Source organism: Eublepharis macularius, chromosome 8 (genome assembly GCF_028583425.1).
Source record: "Eublepharis macularius isolate TG4126 chromosome 8, MPM_Emac_v1.0, whole genome shotgun sequence".
In the NCBI taxonomy this organism is placed as follows: domain Eukaryota; kingdom Metazoa; phylum Chordata; class Lepidosauria; order Squamata; family Eublepharidae; genus Eublepharis; species Eublepharis macularius.
In genome coordinates, this window is record NC_072797.1 from 13,808,303 (window position 1) to 13,831,323 (window position 23,021).

Sequence of the window (23,021 nt, forward strand, 5' to 3'; positions counted from 1 at the left end):
AGTCTTTTTGTTTTTTTTATCAGCAAAAGGGCTGCATGGCTTCAAAATGCGGAGTGGAAATGCACCCTTGCCAAACTGTACTTGCCGTTTTCCCAGCTTCCAAGTCATGCAACTCTAATGCAAGCTTTCAGGTTTAACTTATTGTACTGAGGGGGTAGTTAGACTCAATGGGGAACATACCTCACAATTCTCAATTCAGAGAGGAGTTAGGCAAGGATGTCCGCTTTCCCCGTTCCTCTTCATAATGGCTATAGAACAACTAGCTCAACGCATTAGGAACTCTGGGAGGATAGAGGGATGTCAAATAGGCAAGGAAGAAATTAAATTAAACTTATTTGCAGATGACCTGATCATAGTTATATCTAATCCGAAAGAAGGAGTCAAAGAGACAAAAATTATATTAGAAGACTTTGAGTTAAACTCAGGATTAAAAGTTAATATGGCAAAATCAGAGATAATGTATATTAATGTGAGGATGGAAGAAAGGAAAGCGATACATAAATGGACAGGAATAGGTTTAGGGGTCAAGAAATTCAGATATTTAGGGATAGATATAGTTAAAAATGTTAATAAGATGGTAGAGAGGAATTATAATCGGACGTGGAACACAATATTGAAAGAAATGAGGAGGTGGGGCAAGAAGACATTAAGCATAACAGCTAGGATTAATATAGTGAAAATGTTCTGGACCCCAAAGTTATTATATTTGTTTCAAACGATACCTTTAGAAATCAATAGACAAAAAATTAACAGTTGGAATGCGAGAATAAAAGAATGGGTCTTTGGCAGTAAAAAAAGTAGGGTTTCTAGATATTTCATATATGCTCATAGATCTGACATGGGATGGGGTGTCCCAGAACTGGGGAATTATTATGAAGCATTTCAAATAAAAACATTAATGGAAATAGGGGAGAGAAGTGAACAAAAATGGGTTAGAATCGAGAATGAGGCAAATAAAGGGGTTGGAAGATTTGGAGTATTTACAGGAGGAAAGTTTAAATACAGTATGTTAGAACCGGGACCGAGAAAAACAGCATTAATGATTTGGAGGAAATGGCAACCGAAATGGTTAAAGGGAGTATCTAAACAAGTATTATTAGAAGCATTGGATGAGGAGGAGGAAGATGAGAAGTGGTGGAGATTACTTAAACAGAAAGGGTACACTAGATTGCAAGATATACTATGTGGGCAGTCACTTAAACCATTACAAACATTACATGATGAAATAGGAAGGCAATATTGGTTGAAGCTAATAGGTTTACATAATAGACTTAAAAAGATAATCGAAAATAGGACTCTGACGGCGGGGGAACCAATGGAGGAGTTATTAAAGGTGATGATAAACACAAAAAGAGGATTAGCAGGCAAGATATATAGAAGGATGATGTCTGATAAAGATCGGACAAGAACCCTCCTTCAGGGGAAGTGGAGCGTAGAAATTAGTCTAGCGGATAGAAGGGTTGACAGAATTATAAAAGGTATACAGGAGATAAAAGTGCATAAATTCAGAGAGCTGGAATTGAAATTCTACACGAAGTGGTATAGAACCCCGGCTATATTAGCTAATATGTTCTCAAGACTAAGTTCAAACTGTTGGCACTGCAGAAATGGGAAAGGATGGTACTCCCATATGTGGTGGGAGTGTGCAGAAGTTAAAGCTTTTTGGGAGAAGGTAACAGAGCAACTTTATAAGTTCTTCGCAATAAGACCAAAGATAGACCCAGAATTGATGTTAGGTAGTACTTTAGGTCATAAAGATATCAGAAAAGAAGGACAGGACTTATTTAAAGCAATGGTGCTAGCCGGTAAAGCAGTAATAGCATTTGGTTGGAAAGACAAAACTAAGTGGACGGAACTAAACTGGCAGGATTATTTATTTGAATACATTCAATCAGACATTATAGCCATAATTAATCAGGATGAGTCATGGGAATTAAGAATAGGAAAGATTAAGGAAAAATGGCATTTATATTTAAAATGGGTCATGGAGGGTCAACAACGGGACGTTCGGTGGAAGCTCCTAAGCTTGTGCCCCTGGCTAGAAAGGATGAGTAGCTAAAGGGAGGGCGGGAGGGATAAGGGTATGGGGGGGGGGGAAAGAAAGAAAAAGAAAAGGAAAAAAATAAAAAAAAGAAAAAAAAACCTAACAAAAGGAGGTGCTAGAATATCCACCTCTTTTTTTTCGTTGTATTTTGCACTGAACATACAGCCTAGTGAAGATTTCTAGAGGACTCAAAAGCTTACTCACAATTTTGTGATATTTGGTTTGTGTTAATAAAAGTGACCATCATTTCATTGTATGGGACTTTAACAAAAAGAGTAAATGATATCAGGTGAAGTTCTTCACTGTTAGGAAATGGCTGAATATTTTAAGTGACTTCTGTTTTAGAAGAACTGCTTCATTTAGATCTGTAATTCAAAATTGTTTTTTTTTAATTACTTTATAGCAAACATGGGTAAAGGGATCCTCCATCCAGAGTGAAAAAAATTCAGTGCCAATGACTGGCATGTTACTCAGCAAGATGGAAAGAGCATGCTTTTATCTGGCTGGCTGGCTGCAAGGAAAGAGAAAACCTGAGGAGGAAGAGGAGAATTCACCCAACTTTGTGACATGTTGCATGTAGTATTTCACTTATAGTGTATGGCCTATGGGCTGTTAAATTTGAATAAACTGAAACTAAACTGCAAAAAAAAAAAAAAAAAAGAATATTTTCTTTTAATATTCCATTTATCTATTTGTTAAATCTATCTTCAGATGTAATGTGGAACATTTTTTCTTGTTGTTATGGCTATAATACTATTGTTAATGTTAATTTGCTTAATACTAATAAAAATATTTAAAAAAAAAAAAAAAACTTATTGTACTGAGGGGGTCCGGGGCAGACATAGTGTTGCCATCTAGGTCAGGGCACAGGCTTGCCACACACTTTCCCTCCATCTGGGGACGGACTGTGTGTAAGTGGAAGAGCTTCTCTTTGGCATGCAGAAGGTTCCGGGTTCAATCCATAGCATCTCCAGTTCAAAGATCAGGTAGTAGGTGATACGAAAGACATCCCACCAGAGACCCTGGAAAGCAGCTGCCAACTGGAGTAGATAGGACAAAACCTGCTGGACTGATTCAGTATGAGGCAGCTTCGTGCGTGCGTGCGTGCGTGCGTGTGTGTGAGCAAGCAAGCTTGGCTATGGCTTACTGTTATTTCTGCACCAATCCTAATATTAAGTAGGTCCCCCTACTTAGTAGGTCTTTTACCTAGGGCTTGCTAATGACTTCAAACCCTGGTTAAGGGTAATTCAAAGACGACATCTTAGAACCAGACCCCAGTTTGTGCAACCTTCTGGAAACATCTATAATGGAGCAACCAGGAAGGCTTTTATAACCATCACTACCTACGGAGGTGAGGGTCCACTTGTATAAAAGTCAGTTTTGTCTTCACATTTTCATAACCCTGGGCTCATTTGTCTAAGTATTATTAGGTTCACCAGCGTAAAAAACCCAGATGCATTTCTTGTCTGGCCATCCATGCATTTCTGGAATTTTGGATGGTTTTAAATGTTTGTTTTTTGCTAAAATCAGTATCTCTGAATCCTCCAAAGGGGAGGGGGCAATGCTCAACTCATGTTATGCACTGACACCCCGCTAGGGGAACTGCTGAAGCAATGGGACTTCCCAGGAAATGCAGAGTCAACTCGCACATAAACAGCAACCACTACATTTTGGAAGGAAATGACTGTCAGTGGTCACCTGAATATTTTTTTCCTGTGACAGGGATAAGAGATGAATGATTTCACCTACTTGATGTATTGTCGAAGGCTTTCACGGCCGGAGAACGATGGTTGTTGGGGGTTTTCCGGGCTGTATTGCCGTGGTCTTGGCATTGTAGTTCCTGACGTTTCGCCAGCAGCTGTGGCTGGCATCTTCAGAGGTGTAGCACCAAAAGCTACACCTCTGAAGATGCCAGCCACAGCTGCTGGCGAAACGTCAGGAACTACAATGCCAAGACCACGGCAATACAGCCCGGAAAACCCCCAACAACCATTTCACCTACTTATTTATTTATGTCATTTATAGTCTGCCTTTCTCACTGAGACTCAAGGTGGATTACATAGTGTGAGATTAGTACAATCAGTATCAAGGACATTTCCATAAACAATGTCGTAGGGTAAATGAATACAAGTTTACAAAGACATAGCATTAGCAAAGATCCAATACAGAGTTGAAGAATTGCTCAAACAGAACATAATCAATTATAGGACTGACATTAGACAACATGAAGCACAGGTAGGAAATAGGAGTACATATTTAAAGCAACAGATAATATGTAAGGCAACACAGTGGTGAAATCTATGGTCCCTAATTCATTAGCGAAGCACCTGAGACCCTCTCCTTACAATGCAGCCCTCCTGTTTGAGTAAAGAGCCTTTTTGAATAATTTGGTTTTGCATCATTTGTGGAAAGCCAGGCCGAGCGGGGGCTCTCCTGACCTCCTCAGGCAGCCTTTTCCACAGGGTAGGGGCCACCACAGAGAAAGCCCGTGTATGGGGTGCTGTTGATTTCACCCATGTGCAGGCTGGCACCTGCAAGAGACCCTGTTTGGATGAGCAAAGCTTCCGTGGAGGGAGGCAGTCCCACGTATGCCGGACCAAGGCCGTGAAGAGCTTTGTAAGTAATAACCAATACCTTGAATTGACCTAGAAAATGCCTTGTCGTGTCATCAACCAAGATTCATGAAGTGGCACAAAGACATAAATGCTACTTATGTATTAGAATTACTTTGCACCACAATCCTGGAGGAGGATTTGCTCATTTTAAAAAAAAAACGTATATCAATATGGAAACTTAAGGATCTTTTTTCCCCCTAGTATGGATCCTTTCGTTAGCCCACAGTGTGACTTCATTAGAACTTCAAAGAGTTTTCTAATTATTTAAAAGGAAAAAAAAACTAACCCAGGGCAAGAGAGAGTGAAGAGAAATGGCATTTATCCAAGTCATACGCATTCATTTAGCATACGGAAAGCTGAAGAACGGCCATTAGGAATTACAGCAGATATGATCGATCAGGAATGGGAAAGAAAGAGTACTAATCTATGCCGTAAGGTGCAATAGATGTTTCAACCAAATTCCAGCCCCCAAAGTCTCTCCATCCAACCCATGGCAGAGCTCCTGATCAAGGATTCTCGATGCATTTCACTGGGCCACAATCACTATCTCCTGCAATGGCAAAAGTTTCCTCAGCCCTCTCTTCTTGCAGTGTGAACAACCTTGGCTGTTTCCACACGTCTTATCTTCTGCCGGAACATCGCGGAAGACAGCGTCTTTGCACGCGAAATCGCACCAGGAAGATGCTGTCATAGCGGAAGACAGCGTCTTCTCGTGCAAAATCGTGCCAGGAAGACACAATTTCGTGCAAAAATCCCAGATGACAGCGTCTTCCTGGCACGATTTCACATGCAAAGACGCCGTCTTCTGCGATGTTCCGGCAGAAGGTAAGACATGTGGAAACGGCCCTTGACAGAATCCTCCCGGTTATCATGCACCTCGGGTGTTCACACCCACCTGCAAGCCAAGAGCTCAGCCAAAACTTCTTTTGCTGCTCACACTTGGGGACAGAAGGCTCAGGAAACCCCTTTGCCAGTGTTGTGTAGGAGAGAGTCAGAGAGGGGATCAAGACTGAGGGCCCTTCAGTCCTTGCTCCATTGAAAATACAGCCCTTGCAAAAACTAGCGGCTGACTCGGACTAGGAAGCCATGCCCAAGGTTATCAGCAAAACAGTTTCTGAGCTTGCAAGCTGTTCTGCCTCCTAACCAAGGAATGAGAGAACTAACAACGTGTTATAAGACAGCACAGTTTGCTTCAGGGCTGGTTCACACGTTCATGTACGTCATGATTTGGTTTCTTTACACTGGGTGACTGGCAACTCAACGTGAGAATGTGTGTGCTGTGTTCGAAGGCATATGAGTTTGTCTGCAGTATCAGATCTGTGACAGCCCATTTTTGCATTCACATGCTGCAGTTATCCACATCCTGCCAGGATGATGCATGTATGAACCAGCAATCATCTTAGAGACCCACAAGATTTTCAGAGTGTAAGATGTCGAGAGTCAGAGCTCCCTCCTTCAGACAGGTGAGGATCCTCGCCACCATGGTTGGTGTCTGAAGAAGGGAGCTCTGACTCTCGACATCTTACACTCTCGATACCTTACACTCTGAAAATCTCATGGGTCTCTAAGGTGCCATTGGACTCAAATCCTGCTGTTCTACTGCAGACCAACATGGCCACCCACCCAACTGTCCACCATGAGTAGCAGTAGGCAAGAGCAGCCTCTTACTTGAACCGCCTGGAAAGGACACAGGCCTCCTTCCTCCATGCAGCCCCCCCCTTCTCCTTCCGCTACTTTGGCCATTTTGACCCAATAGGTAAAAAGGACAGAGGAAATATGCCTCAGTCACTAGACAATCACAGGACGTTCTTCAGAACCAGCTGTGCCAGGGGGTTGCAAAGTTAAGAGGCGCGAAGCAGCCAGCTCTACAGCACACCCACCACTGCTCTACGTTTCCTAGAAGTGTGTCCGAGGCAAAACATCCTGTGGACAGCATGACCTTGAGCATTCCTTCCTCTTCCATGGGCCTTGCAGTAACTTAAGAACTTCGGCCAGCCTCCTAATGCCTCATGTGTCAGGTGTATAAGGTGAAGATGGTCCCCTGATGTATGCATATTTAGCAAAATATCCAACAATGATAATGCTGGGCGTACTAGAAAGTATAGGGGTTCCAGCACTCTTCTACTTGGACGTCATTCCAGTTCATCAAAGCGGGTAGTGGAGAAAAGAAACACAGTTTTGTTTCTAGAGATTCTGTGTGAATTACTAACTTTGTTTTTTTTAAGAAGATGGGAAACTACATTGCACACTTCTCCAGAGGGCAATCTTTATTGTTAACTGATGGGCTTTCAGCGCCACTCTTAAGAAACCTTTGTGCAATCCACGTTCGTTGGCCTACAGCCTTCATTATCTTACTGCCGCGACTGAACTTCCATTGTTTCACAACACCGGTAGCAATATATGACTAAACAAAGGGATGCTAAATTAAAGCCAAGCTACATTTAAGAGCTTGACACTCAAATTTGCCTTGCCTTGCAATTTTAAAACACAGTTGCCCACTTTGAACTGAAGATGCCCGGAGCAAAAGCATCCTCCAAGTTCTACCGGTTAACTCTGCTGAATTCTCTACCGAGACTGGCAGAGAGTCCTCTCCATGCCAGCTAAGCAGCAAAGTGACCAGAACTCTCCTCTTCCAACCCTTCCTCCCAAGTGCCCAATGCTCTGAAGCCAAGAGGCTAGTCCTGGGTCTGTGCAAGATGCATCCCAGCATCCCTAGCCCTCTTTATTCTCTTAAACCCTTCCCACCAGCACCACAGGATCCGCTTTTCCTTGTTCCCCTTAGAGCAGAAACCACCTCATTCTAGTACTGTTTTCCCCAGGGAGAGGGGCCAATGCTTTGTCTACCTCCCAACAACATGGGTGGGGGAAAAATCCATGTCCTTGTGCAGAGCAAGACAGCTATTTGTGTGCACAAACAGGCATGAAGCGAGCTCTTCTATCTACTTCAAAGCCTCGTAAAGGAAATGCGTATTCATCTTTTTGTTCAGAAGCCACACTTGAACTGTCTGTGAACTGTGCACAGCTTGAGAGCCAAAATAAGGGCCACCCATGAGCTATACCGAGCCATGGGCTAGTTAACATTTACGTCCCTGTAGCAGCTGCCCAGATGACAATCACATTTTCTGAAGTATATTAACCCCTAGACAGACATTTCCTTCAAGAAAGAAAGGATATTAAAAAAATCCTTTGAAATTCTTTTTTAATTTAGTAATTGAACTTGCAAAAGAAGAAAGAGCATTTTTTGTATGTTTCAAAGCATGCATCAGGAGAAAAAATGCAGTTAAAATACAGAGGCACTCCCAACTTTTCCTAAGGCATAAGATATGGAGTATATCTTCCGAAGCAACTGGTAAGGGAGCATAAAACAACTTCCACCAGTGCTTTTACCCCTGGCCTAAGTAAAGCTCTTCTTCCCTTGCCATCATTCACACACACACAAAAAGAATTAGTCTATTCACTACGCTCCCACTTCTGCGACACACAGACTTTAATGGACTATTCATAGCAAAAGACCCTGAAGAACGAAAAAAGCTGCATGTAATTTATTGTACCTCCTTTTAAAAAAAATGACTGTATTAAGGGAACATAAAAGTTCACTGGTTTTATGTCTTTCCATTAGAATGTCACATATGCAGTTCTTCAAGCCGTCATTTGCAAAACTCAGGGGGGAAAGAACAAAGTGGAATGGTAAATATTAAGAGAAGCACATGATTTTCAGCAAGTTCTGCCTTAGTCTGAGATTTTCCAGGAGGAAAGCAGCTAACACTTGTTAAAGAATTCTGAGCACGTCTGTGTATGCGCACCGGCCCCAGGAGCATCTGTGGATCAAGGGCAGGCAAAAAGATTAACTGTGGTGTGGGGAGAAGAGACCGCTCTTTCACTGGGCATCAAAGAAGCACACTTTGGCTCAGTGTCAACATCGAATAAAGCCACGGTTTAACTAAACTGAATGCAAGTCACTTCGCTAACTACGGTTAAGTGGGTCCCATCAAACCAAGAGCAGAAGTCGGTTTATTAACTACAGCTAGCATTAAGTGTGGTTTGGCGTGACGTATGAACGCAGCTACCTTGGCTTAATCCTGGCTTAATTCCCTAGTGTCTCCCTCCCAGGTGACAGCAAAATGAAAGCATTTGTCAAGGCAAACCGAGATTTGAGTATCTGTGGGCTCGATCCTGGTTTCAAAAACTAACCATAGCCAAATAAAGCAATAACTGTGCATGAACGGAACCAGTGTGCTGCCATCAGCCTAGGGAAGGCTCTTTAAAAACTATACGTGTTCACACACATTAGTCTCACTTTTACACATATAATCCAGATGTTGCCACGACAGCATCATCTGGTGGGTCACTATTTTTATCTTGCCCTTCCTTCCAGAAGCTCAAGGTGGTTTCCACCGTCTCCTCTTGTTCTCCTCCCGCAATTTATCCTAACCCTGTGAAAGAGGTTAGGCTGTGAGACAATAACCAGTCCAAGATCAGCCAGCAGGCTACATGGCAGAGTGGGAACTTGAACGCGTGTCTCTCTGGATCAGCATTAGGACTGGTACAACTGTGTTCATAAATGAACTGGAATCAGAGATGAGCAGCGAAATAGCCAAGTTTGCAGATGACATTCACATTTGCTTTAATAACAGCAGGTTGAAATCTCTTTAACATGTATTTGCAGAAACGTCATGTGACTTCCTCGTCCAGGTGGCAGTCTTAATTCATCCACAAGATACAACTGTGATATCACTGTCAGGGGATCCCGCTAGCTCGGAACAAAAATTCCTCGGAAGTGGTATGAAAAACAACAAAAGGGAAAAGGTACTGACCTTAAAAGGCCTTTTCCATCTTCTCAGATTGGACATTGTCAGGCTGGGAAAGTTGTGTCACTCTACACTACCACTGTTAGGTCAAAGATGCAGGTAAACCAATTAAAATAAAATGATGCCCAACATGAACGAATCCTCTAGTAACAGGTTGATGACAAAACTGCTATTAGAACATGCAACAAAACAAGGTCCAAAGAACTGTCATATGGCTTCTGGTAGATGCACATCAAACTTCAAACTCCTGATTTTGGGCGGGGGGGGGGGGGTTTGCAGGACTGGATGGGACAGAGAGTTAAAACAGCAAACAGTTTATCACTCCCTAGCTCTGAAGAAATCTTATCAGCAGTGCTGCAGATTCTCCCAAGGCAAAAGGAAATGAATGAGAAAAAGGTTTTAGCTAACAGTGCCTGAAACAAAATTCATGACAAAACACACCCAGCAGTGCCTAACATGTTTTGCAAGCACGTAGCAGATTTAGTTAAGACACTTGTCTGTTTCATAAAAGCAAGAATGATTTAATATGGATAAAAAGTACCATTGCAACCTGTAGGGATACTCATTAAGCAAGAATTCAAAAGTTTATGCTGATGCTCCTATGTGTGGTTTGTACTATAGAAAACATAAATCAAAAGGCTTCTTTAAACATATGAGTTTTTTCTTACGCAGGCATACAATTATATGGGGGGACATACACAGACATACAATAATATGGGGGGGGGAGAACCCATATGCACAAAGACTGTACATTGGAGTGATTGCCAACAACACAAATGTACACAAATCTTCGTAACGTCTTTTCCTTCACTTGTGCCAGTTGTCAGGAGCCTTGGAGTGACGTCAGATACCTCCCTATCAATGGAGGTCCAGGTCATGGCAGTTGCTCTGTCAGCTTTTTTCCATCTTCAGCAGGCCAGGCAGCTGGCCCCCCACCTTCCGACCCAGGACCTAACAACAGTGATCCATGCAACGGACACCTCCCGGCTGGACTACTGTAACTCGCTCTACTCTAGGCTTCCCTTGGGTCTGACTCAGAAAATGCAGCGGATCCAAAATGCTGCTGCGCGTGTCTTAACTGGAGCTTCATATAGGGCACATATCACTCCCATCTTGCAGCAGCTACACTGGCTCCCTGTGGAATTCCAGATCGGATTCAAGGTTTTGGCCCTGACCTGGTGGAACTCTCTGTCTGTTGATATGCAGGCCTGCCAAGACCTTCTATCTTTTCAGCAGGTCTGCAACACGGAGATGTTTCGTCAGGCATATGGTTGAGGCCACTTCTATGTTATCTGGCGAGCCTCCCTTCCAGTCTCCTCTCGAGAGGGGGCGATAACATGATTTGGCCTCTATATGAACAAACTTGAGCCTGCCCCCTCCGTCCCTCTCCCCCCCCCATGTATTAGAGGCAGGGGACTGCTGTTGGTGAAGACCGCCACCTTGGTGACTGCGCTCTGTCATTTTATGACTGTATGTTTTTAATGTTGATTTCAAACTGCATTTTATGCTTGATGTAACCTGCCCTGAGCCAGTTCCGGGGAGGGTGGGATAATTCGAATAAAACATAAACATAGTGTGGCAAAGACCTTCTCAGTGATAAAGCTGCAAGTAGGACCATGCCTGAGCTGCAGTTTCTCATCTAAGACGAATGAGAATGAGAGTGACAGATTCCCCAGAGCTACGGTGAAGATAAGACTATAAAGCATATCATGCATTATAACTTCTGTATGACTAATATTAAGCAGTGTAAAATCCCAGCCTTCTCTGTATGTATGAGCAAAGTACTCAAGTTTTCCTCCTTTGGGCAGGCAGGGCCTGGGTGTGTAAGGGAGATGGGGAAGAAGGAACATTCACAGGAGATTGGGGGGGCGGGGCTAGCCTGACATGGTCCATTTTTGTTATTTTTTTTTCCTTTTGTGGGCTGTGGGATATATTACAATTTTCGACTGGATCCAAAGAAATATAGTTTGAGATTTGCATACACTCAAATATACTTCAAATTTCTTACATTTGAAGAGAGCCTAACTGTTAAGACACAACACACAGGAAACTCTCAGTATCTCAGTTGTAATACAATGGCACCATCTAGTGTTCAGCAGAATATATTACATTTTCTAGCCAGTTTTCATCTCAGGCTCATTCGCTAGTTCATCTGCCAACCTTATACATGCCATCAAGTGTCAGCAATGCCCTTCAACTCTCTGTATTGGACAAACAGGTCAATCCTTCGCAAAAGAATGAATGGACATAAATCTAATATCGAAAGTTACAACAGTCAACATTTATTTTTATTTATTTATTTGATTGTTATACCACTTCTCTCCAGTTAAGATCTTGCAACAGTATAACCAGTGAGAGAACATTTTAATCTGCCAGGACATTCCATCACTGACCTAAGAGTAGAAGTTCTCAAGCAGAGAAACATCGAATGAAAATTAGAATATGAGACTGCTGAAGTTGAGTTTATTTGCAAATTTGAAACTATGGATCCCCCAGGGTTGAATTGGGACATCAGGCTTTGTCTCACGTTATACATGCTAATTTTCTGCACTTCGCACCCAGGCTCTATCAAGCAATTACAACATGTATTATATATAGCTAGCTTCCTGACACTTTAATTTACAATACCCTTCTCACCCTCTGTCTGGATTATAAGGACTCCTTCCTTTTTCCACCCTTCGTGTCTGCGAGCTCTGACTCTTTTTTTTTTTTTTGAAAAATTTTTATTGGGTTAGAATCCATTATTTCCACATTTACATTCAATTTTCCCCAATTTTTTCATCTCTAACCCCCTCCCTTTCCCCCCCCTTTTTGTTGACTTCCAACAGCTTTCCAACCCTTTGTCCCCTTTCCCTTACTTTTATTAGCTTCCTCTAAAACAAATATATATTCTCCATTATTCTAAGCAGTACATCCTTAACTATTTTTAACATTATATGCCCAAACTGTAAGCCTTTGTTTCCATCTTAGATAAACAATTTATCCCAATTTTTCAATTTCAGGTATTTCTATATATCATAAACCATATAGATCATACATTCGTTTATATCAAACAATTTGACTTATTCTCTATATATATTACTCATTCTATCTTTTTATAATAGTTCTATATATCTCTCCTCACGTAGTCAATCAATTTGACCCATCTATATCTTCAGACATTCAGTTTGGTACAAAACTTGTCAGAAAAAAAAAAGAAAATATTGTTAGTTAATCGCTCCTTATATTTAGTCCTTATAATTAATTATTTTCTCTATGTTCTGTTTGTTAACCTATATATATCTATATATATGTCAATCTATTAATCTGACTGCTTATTAATTCACATTTATCTCTTCTCCCCCCGGTAAAGTCTCCCCCCTCTACTTCAATACTTCAGTAGTTCTCAAACTGCCACAGTTTTCCTCCCACCTCCCATTTCTTCTCCAGGTATTGTTTCAGCTTCTCCCAGTCTGTGTTGAACTGCCCTGAGTCCAGATCTCTCAATTTTCTTGTCATCTTGTCCATTTCAGCCATATACAGCAATTTGTAAGTCCAATCTTCAATAGTTGGCACTTCTTGTACTTTCCATTTTTGCGCATACAAAAGTCTAGCTGCTGCTGTCATATAAAATATCAACGTCCTGTGTTGGGCTGGAATTCCCTCCATTCCCAAGTTCAGTAGCAGGAGTTCTGGGTTCTTATTAATTTGAAATTGTAAAATTTCACTCATTTCTCTTATTATTTCCCCCCAGTACTGCCTGGCTACCTCACACGACCACCACATATGATAGAGGGAGCCCTCATGCTTCTTACATTTCCAGCATTTATTAGAAGTATTCGAATTCCCTAGCGCAATCTTCTTTGGTGTCATGTACCAACGATAGATCATTTTATAAATGTTCTCTTTGATATTAATACATGTCGTTGTCTTCATTGTAGTTTTCCACAAGTATTCCCATGCCTCCATTGTTATTTCTTTATTAAAGTTTATAGCCCATTTCACCATTTGTGTTTTAACTATCTCATCCTCGGTATACCACTTCAACAGTACTTGGTATACCTTGGATATTCTTTTCTTATCTTCTTTAAGAAGGGTCTGCTCTAGTTCCGAATTCTCTATTCGTATACCTCCCTTTACAGAGTCCGAATTATATAAGTCTCTGATCTGTCTATACTGGAACCAATCGTAGTTAGGTGATAGTTCCTCTTGTGTCTTTATTCTAAGTTTGGATGCTTCAGTTTTAGTTATTTCTTTATACGTTAAACATTGTTGTTCATTATCAACAGCTCTCGGGTCTATCACCTCATATGGAACCACCCACAAAGGGGTTCCTTCTTGTAGATAAATTCTGTACTTCTTCCAGATTATGTATAAACTTCTCCGAACAAAGTGATGCAGGAACATCGAGTTGACCTTTACTTTGTCATGCCATAAATATGCGTGCCATCCAAATATTTTTTTATATCCCTCTAGGGCTAATAGTTTCTTGTTCTTTAATGTCATCCATTCTTTCAACCAAACTAGGCAGATTGCATCATGATAAAGTCTCAGATTGGGCAGTTGCATTCCGCCTCTTTCCTTTGCATCTTGTAAAACTTTCACTTTCACTCGAGGCTTCTTGCCTGCCCAAACAAAATCTGATATTTTCCTCTGCCATTTTTCAAATTGTTTGGAGTCTCTGATGATTGGTATTGTCTGTAGCAAAAACATTACTCTTGGTAACACATTCATCTTAACTGCTGCAATCCTGCCCAACCATGACAAATTCAATCTATTCCATTTAATCAAGTCTCTCTCTATCTGAGTCCATAGTTTTTCATAATTGTTTTTGAATAGATCTATGTTCTTTGCAGTTAATTCGACTCCCAAATATTTCACTTTACTTGTTACTTCACAATCCGTTGTTTCCATTAACAATTGTTGTTTCTGCTTAGTCATATTTTTGCATAATATCTTTGACTTCTTTTTGTTAATGAAGAAACCTGCCAAGTCTCCAAACTCCTTGATCTTATCTATCACTCTTGGCATGTTCTCCAATGGGTCCTCTACAATTAACATTATGTCATCCGCAAATGCTCTGACCTTGTATGAATAGTCCTTTATTTTTATTCCACGAATTTCATCATCTTGACGTATTTGTATCATCAGAATCTCCAATACTAAAATGAACAACAATGGAGATAACGGGCAACCTTGTCTTGTTCCTTTACTTATCGTCAATTTCTTGGTCAATTCATCATTCACCACAATTGCTGCAGTCTGGTCTCTATAAATTTCCTTAATTGCTCTGATGAATCTTTCTCCCAATTGTAGCTTTTCCATAGTGGCAAACATAAAGTCCCAGTTTAAATTGTCAAACGCTTTTTCAGCGTCAACAAAGAAGAAACCAACCTCTTTGTCACAACGCTTGTCATAATATTCAATAGCATTGATCACTGTCCTTAAGTTGTCTCTTATTTGTCTGTCTGGCAAAAAGCCTGCTTGTTCCTCCTCTATGACTTCCGAGAGCCACCCCTTCAATCTCTCCGCCAATATCTTCGCAAAAATTTTGTAGTCATTGTTGAGTAGCGATATAGGTCTATAATTTTTCACATTAGTCAGGTCTTGGCCCTCTTTTGGGATCAATGATATATTCGCTTCACTCCAAGTTTCTGGAATCCTTTGATCCCTTAAAACCCCATTCATCACCTCTTTTAGGAATGGTGCCAGTTCATTAGCCATTGTCTTATAGAATTTAGCCGTAAGTCCATCTGGCCCTGGCGCCTTTCCTAGATTTGCAGATTGTATTGCCTTACTTATTTCCTCGTCAGTTACTTCACTATTCAACTTATTTCTCCAAGCTTCCGAGATTTCTGGAAGTTTGGTTTTCTCCAAATATGACGCTATTGATTCTTTGTTTACTTCTTTTTTATTATACAGCTTAGCGTAAAATTTATAAAAGGCTCTACTAATGGTAGCCTGCTCCAAATACGTTTTGTTATCTTCGCAAATTTTATTTATTATCTTCTTTTCCCTTTTCTTCTTCAATTGCCATGCCAGGTACTTCCCAGGTTTATTAGCACCCTCAAACGCTTTTTGATTCAGTCTTTTGAGATTCCACTCCAATTCTTTATTGCTCATTGCTGTTAGCTGTTCTTGAAGTATTTTAATTTCCTGGTATACCTTCTTTTTCCCTGGTCTCTTTTTTAGCTGTATTTCTTTGGCTTTTATTTTCTCCTCAATCTCTTGTCTTTTCTCCTCTTTCTTCTTTCTTGCTCTACCATTTAAGTCCATTAGTATGCCCCTTACAACCGCCTTGTAAGCATCCCAAACTTTCTTGGTTGGTACTTCTTTATTCACGTTGTATTGTATAAAAAACTTTGTCTCTCTTCTCAGTATTTCCATATTCTCTCTTTCCTGTAACAAGTCCTCATTTATTCTCCATGCTTTCCTTTTTCTCTTTTTTCCAAATTTCCACATAATTGGGTTGTGATCTGAGCCTACCATAGGCATTATTTCTACCTCCTTAGTCCATAATGCTAAGTCTTTTGAGGCCCAGATCATATCAATTCTTGATAATGTAGAATGCCTTGCAGAATAAAAGGTAAACTGTCTGCTTTTAGGATATTCTCTCCTCCATACATCTTCAAGAGTCTCTTGTTGAATCAACTCAAAAAAAAGCTTTGGTAGTAGTCCTCTTTTCTTTTGTGCCGTTGTAGTCTTTTTGTCTAGTTCCAAGTCTGTCACTCCATTGAAGTCTCCAGCAAGAATTATCTGGTCGTATGCAAGATCGTCTAAATGCTTCCTTAAATCCTCAAAGAAGCTTTCTTTTGCACCGTTAGGTGCATAAGTCCGACTACCAACACTCTCTTTAAATTCCAAATACATTCCACTGCTACAAATCTAGCTTCCACATCTCTCATAACAAATTTTGGCTGTAGCTCCTCTTTTATGTACAACACCACTCCTCTTTTTTTCTTGTTGGAGGCCGCTACATATTCTTTGCCCAATTTTCCAGATTTTAAATATTTTACATCCTGCTTTCTGATATGGGTCTCTTGCAAACAAACAATGTCACATTTTTGTTTTAGTAGCCAGTGAAAAGTATTTTTCCTCTTATTCGGTGAGTTTAGTCCATTTACATTCCAAGATAATACTTTACACTCCATACTCATGATCTTGTTGGTAAGTCTTTTTCATTGTCCTTAATAAATCGCTCCATCTCTCGCTCAGATCTGATGCGTTTTTTGGCCCCTCCAAACTCAAAGGACACTCCTTCCGGTAACTCCCATCTGTACCTGATTTTCATGTCCTTCAAAATCTGAATTAGCACTTTATATTTTTTCCGGTCCAGTAACACTGATCTGGGCAGTTCCTTCATTATAATAATCGTCTTGCCATCAATCTCCAATGGATCTTGAAACTGTTTTGTCACAATCCTCTCTTTCATATTTCGTGTTGTAAACTGCACAATCACATCTCTTGGTAGTTTCCTCTGGGTTGCTATTCTCGAATTCACACGGTATGCCACATCTAGGATAGCCACAACTTCCTCCTCCTCCTTCCCCAGGTACTCAGCCAACACCTCAGTCATCTGTTCTTGCGCTGACTTTCCTTCCACTTCTGGCAAGCCACGAAAACGTAGCTGCTTCTCCATGTGTTTAGTTTCTGCAACTGACATTCTCCCCTTCACCAATCTCATCTCTGTTTGTTGCGTGTCTGCTAAATTCTCCATCGCGTCTTCTACTGTTTTAACTCTCTGCTGCGTTCCTTGTAATTCATTTCGTATTGCTTCCATACCTTTTTTCACTTCTGACAGCTCCGATTTTACTGTCTGTGTAACCTCTTTAACCTCTTTTATCAGCTCCAATTTCGTGTCCTTAAGTTCTTTAATCATATCTGAAAGTTTTTTGTCCAGGTTTTTATCCAGGTTTTCTATTGCCGATTGCCACTCTTTTTTTGACATCGTGGGGCTTGCTTTAGCTCGCTCCCACGAATCCGCTCTCTTCCTTAACTCCGTGGCGTAAAATTTAACGTTTTTCTATTTTAAATGTCCCGGTCTTCTTATAGAAATTAAGTTTTAAAGAGTCCAAAATGTCGGGCGTCTTTTCTCTATGGTTTCTCTATGATTTTGTAATCCAAGATGGCCTACTTCCTCTTCCGCTGAAGCCGCGACCCTTCCCCTTTCAAAAATGGCGATTCCCTACTTCCTGCCCTCCAGCAAGGGCCGCTTCTCTCCAGCCACTCTATTGTTATTACGCACTTCCTGTCTCCCGTCTTCCCACAGCAGATCTCGCGATGGTGTCTTTTTCTCACAGCTCCAAAGCCACAGGTATTCAAAACAATAGTCCCATTTCTTTAATAACTTCTTTAAACTTAGTCTCTTTTTAAATTCGATTCCTGCCAAGTCTTCCCCTCCTTTTCACTAGTCTGTTGCAGTTTAAAAATCTACTTTTTTTCCTCTCTGTTTTTATCAATCTGTCCCGTCTCAGAAGATAATGATCTTTACCTTCTCTTCACTTTTCTCGGGTTGTAATCGCTGTTTCGATTTTAAGTTCTCCTCTCAGCTTCTTCCCCCAATCGATGCTTGGGTATGTAGGTCTTATGCCAGCCGAATTGGCCCCAAAACTGCCGCAGAGATTATAGCCAACCTGTCGCAAGGTGGGACCTCAAGGATCGGGGGGAGACTCGTTGTGTAAAGCCCCCCCTCGTCCGAGATCTAGCTCACCCTAGGGTCTTGAGCGTTCTTTGCCTGCTCCCCGCCTGAGAGCAGTCGGCCGCGGGCTATTTTCACCCCGCCGGCCGGTTAAAACGGCAGTCCGGTAATGAGATAACCATTCATAGACTATGAATGGTTATCTCATTATCAGAAGTAACTGACTTCCTTAACAGAAGCAAACTGATCTCCATATCAGAAGCTACTGTTTGCATCTACTCCGCCCTCCCCTCTCCACATATATATATCTGGCCAGTTTATTCATACCCTCCGTGCATCTGAAGAAGAGAACTGTCTGTGATTCTCGCAAGCTTATGCTACAATAAAGTTGGTTAGTCTTAAAGGTGCTACTGGACTCTTTTTGATTTTGCTACTACAGACTAACACGGCTAACTCCTCTGCATATAGAGGATGGTGTGGAGTTGTTTTCCGTTGCCCCAGAAGGTCAGACCAGAACCAATGGGTTGAAATGATATCAAAAGAGTTTTCGGCTAAACATTAGAAAAAACTTCATGACAGGTAGAGCAGTCCCTCAGTGGAACGGGTCTCCTTGGGAGGTGGTGAGCTCTCTTCCAGTGGAGGTTTTTAAGCAGAGGATAGATGGCCATCTGACAGCAATGCTGATTCTGTGAACCCGGGCAGCTCATGAGAGGGAGAGCAGGAAGGGTCACATCAGTGCTTAGTTCTTGTGGCCCCTTCTTACATGCTCAGGGCAATGTTGATCGCCACTCTGAGGTCAGGTAGCAATTTTCTCCAGGCCAGTTTGGCTTAGGATCCTGGAGGCTTTTTGCCATCTTCTGGACATAGAGCAGGGATCACTGCAAGTGTAGGGGCAGATATTTTTAAGTTCCCTGCATTGTGCAGGGGGTTGGACTAGATGACCCTGGAGGTCCCTTCCAACTCTATGATTCTATGAAATAGCTTGCTCTAGGACCTGATAGGACACTTCAGCACTGACAGCTACTGCTGAACTAATAATACTGAAATAACAATAATAATAATGTTGGTTAAATATATACCTAGACGCGTTAGCTACAAGGCTGACTGTACAACAATAGACTGATAATTTGTCCTACTCTAAAAAGAGCGGGCACTTCTTTAATTCTGCTTCATCACATTCTCCACCCTCCAAATCCATTGTCAACCATCACAAATATGAGTTAATATGGCTGCATTTCCATGAAGAGTTACTTCAGTTTAACATACACATTTAAAATCCTTCACATTCTTTAGCTCTTTTACTGTTCACAGAAAAAGAGGAATTAATACGAGGAAGGAACAGGAGAACAGACCCCAGTTCAAGTAAGCAAAACAACCTAAGTTGCCTATTCTCTGCTTGCTTCATTACAGGAATTGAACCCAGAATCTGCTGGGTATAATCTCCCAAGGGGAGAAGCACAACAGCGTGTGGTGGTTAGATCCAGGCTCCAATCCCCACTTGGCCATGGAAGTTTGCTGGGCAACCTTGGGTAAGTCTCATACTCTCAGCCCAACCTACCTAACAGGGTTGTTGTGAGGATAAAATGGAGGAGAGGAAAACCAAATAAGCCATTTTGGATCCCCATTGGGGGGGGGGATATAATGAAGGTAGTTAATTAACGGACCTTTGGTCTTAACAAGTATGAACAGTTCAGAAGATACCATGTCTTGAACCAGCTATTGAAATAAAGAGCACTTGCTTCTTTTTATGCAAATGTGGCATGCCTTAGCTAACTTCTTCACTAAGCACATTATACACCACTTGTGGGGCCTTAAAGAACTTGTTCTTTTGAGGATTTTTCCCCCTTGTGTTGAGGGCTGATTTTCAACAAATCACAGCAAGAGAGCTGCTCCGCTGCATACAAAACTCTGACTCAGAATCAGGTCATCTACGAATGATTTAGCACTGGTTTCCTGATGGAACTTGAAGTGCACTAGGGGCAAGAGGCAGTCCCCCTCCTGGCTGTGCTCTGTTCCCAAGATGGACAGCTCCACATACTTGGCCAGGCAGCCCAGCCATCTGATGCCAACCAAGGCTCCTCAGCACTATCACATTATGCTGCGCGGGGACGGGGGGGTCTGACTTAGAGGAGTTCTGTAATGATCCTACAGATGGTAGCTTCGCCCCACTGGCTCCTCAACCAAGCACATACGCTATATATCTGAACCTGTTCCTTAGTTACATTAAGCAGTTAGATGACAACTGAAATCTCAACCTTTTTTCTGCTAGAGTGGATGCCTTTGTAGAGCAAGCCTAGAGCACACGTGCTCAGCAAGCACAACAACCAGCCCAAATTCTTTAAGTGGCACCAGAAAGCATCTTGAGGCAAAAGAACGGTTAGGGACTGTTCCGTGTTTATGTCACCAGAGGGACTCTGTCGCACAGGACCAAGTCAAGACCCCCCGCCATATTCCCAATCATTTAAAAGAAACTTCAAGAACAGCTATACCATAAATACTAGGAATGATCACAGGCTATAATTGAGACCCAGAAACCTTTACCCAGAAACAGAACTTCCCTCTTGAAAATTCTGCAGCACCAAGGAAGAATGCTATTCCTCCTCTGTCCTGCTTCCTTATCTGTCTCATTACCTGTCTCCCTCTTTCCTTTTGAGAGGGGCACAAGAAGAGTCCTGCTTGCTAAAGCAGATGAGGAATGAACGTGGGTGAAAAGACTGATAGATCAGGATGGCAAGAGCCACAGTGGCTACATGTTTTCTCTAGGCTGCAGAACTTTCAAAACAAAAATATTAGACGCTGACAACAAAACACAAGCAACTGCCAGTCAAAGCCAGCTGTTAAAATTCTCTAGATTTTCAACTAGAACAGTGGTAGTACTGAGTAAGTATGTAAGCACCTTACCTGTTTGTTGGGGTATTAAAGCTAAAAGAAAGCAGCTGATTCCAGAACGGGTCGTTCTCTGAGATCGCCTCTGGTCCCGACAATTTTTTTAAGTATTCATTTTCCGGGAGCTCACTGATGCTGCTGCCATTTGCTCCCATCTTCTTACTGTTTGGTATGCTCCTTTTAAAGGTACAAAAAGACAAACAATTTAAAATCCACTAATAGCACCACGTATTTTTGACAAACGATACATATATGTCCAAAATGAGATCAAAGAGAAGCAAACTATACTTCCATGTCAAAACCTGTGCACCAAAGAAAATTTATTTATAGTCCACTTTTCTCACTGGGACTCAAGGCAGATTACACAGTGTAAGCTGATATGAACAACAACTGAGACATTTAAAAAATGCAATAGGGTATACATTGCAGAAATCTGAAAGCAGCATAAATTCTAGCACAGGAATAGAGAGATGGACCTTGCTGAAACAAAACATATTAATGCCCAAGCATACCTACATCAACAGACAGTACCTGATAGAATAGTCTACAGTCCCTGTCCCTTTACTAAAGCATATCTCTGAACCATTTCCTTACAGCAAAGCCCTACTGCCTGTGTAGAAAAGCCCTCCTGAATGATTCAGTTTCGCATAATTTGCAGAAAGCCAAGACCGGAGTTTTCCTGACTTGTTCATTCCATAAGGCAATTCCATAAGATGAGGGCTACCACAGAGAATGTGTTTATAGGGGCAGGTGTGGATTTTTTTCCCCTTTGCATGGTGGTATTTGCAGAAGGCCCCATTCAGATAAGTGAAGCTGCCATGGTAGAGCATAGGGGAGAGGCGGTCCTGCAGATATGAGTGGCGAGGGCCATGAAGGACTTTGTACACAACAGTCAGAAGCTCCAACTGAGCCCCGTAACTGATGGGCAGCCAGTGAAGTGACTGCCGAATGGGAGTAATATGCACGCACCGAGCTTCTGACAATAATCAAACTGCACAGTTCCATACCAGCTGGTGTGTGCAAGTTGACTTTGAGGAGACACCTACGGAGAGTGTGTTACAGCAGTCTAGTTTCGATGTTACCATGGCAGGAATCCAAGAGGCCAGATGGGCTGTGTCAAGGTAGGGGGCCTTCTTCCAGTCTAGATTGAGTTTGGAAAAAGTATTTTTTTCCTGCTGCATTTACTTGCTTCTCTAGCAACACTGTTGGATTCAGTATAATCCCTAGGCTCTTAACCGAGTCAGCAAGGGTCAACTGAACCCCATCGAATGTGGGAAACGCGGCGTCCTTCATGACCTCTGCCTTCCCAACCAGCATCATTTCCATCTTGTCTGGGTTTGTTTGCTTTCAGCCATTTGACCGCAGCTATCAGGCAGAGACTTAGTACCTCGGCTGCATCACCAGAGAATTTGGATAATGATCTCTGGGTATCATTTGCTTATCAATGGCATCCAGTCCCACAGCTATGAATGTTTTCTCCTAAAGGTTTTACATAAAGTTTGAATAACATAGGGGATAATCTTAGTTCAATCTTATACAAAGTTACACTGAAAAGACAGATTTATCCCTACCCCATTAGAGCTTATGAGCTGTCCAGTCAGCAAAGGTTATTTCCCAAAACCTGAATAGCCTCAGATAAGGTCTGAAAACAAGGATCTCTTTTTGAGAGATGATGTATTAAGTGGCTTCTTCTTGTTAACTCTTTCTCATCAAACTCTTTCTCTTAGAGTTTAAATCTTAATTCTTTACTGAAATAAACCCTAATCCCTTTAACAAGATACTAAGATATAAATGCATATTAAAATAAATCCAATTAGTGAAGAACATGTGCATACAATAAAAATTAAATCTTGTAACATTTCTCAATCATAACAATGAATGATTTAAAATTAGGTCATATGTAGTCTACTGTGAAATGCCCTGGAATTTCATAAACACAGAGACACATTTCTTATCTAAAATCTTCTACATGAGATTTCTTTCATCAAAACCATAGTTTCTTATCTTGGTGACATTCTTTTATACTAAATAACATTTGCTATCTATAGACA

General features: G+C 41.5%; 1 protein-coding gene across 2 annotated transcripts in view; it reads right to left on the bottom strand.

Moving 5' to 3' along the window:
• DYM (dymeclin) overlaps positions 1-23,021 on the bottom strand; it is a 260,543-nt gene that overhangs the window by 215,453 nt on the left and 22,069 nt on the right. The window contains exon 2 of one of the 2 annotated variants that reach the window (XM_054986512.1): positions 20,986-21,147. In XM_054986512.1, the coding sequence (XP_054842487.1) occupies positions 20,986-21,125 (140 nt within the window). In that variant the 5' untranslated portion in view covers positions 21,126-21,147. Of the gene's footprint in view, positions 1-20,985; positions 21,148-23,021 lie in introns of those variants that run through there. The other variant, XM_054986514.1, reaches the window with a different exon arrangement.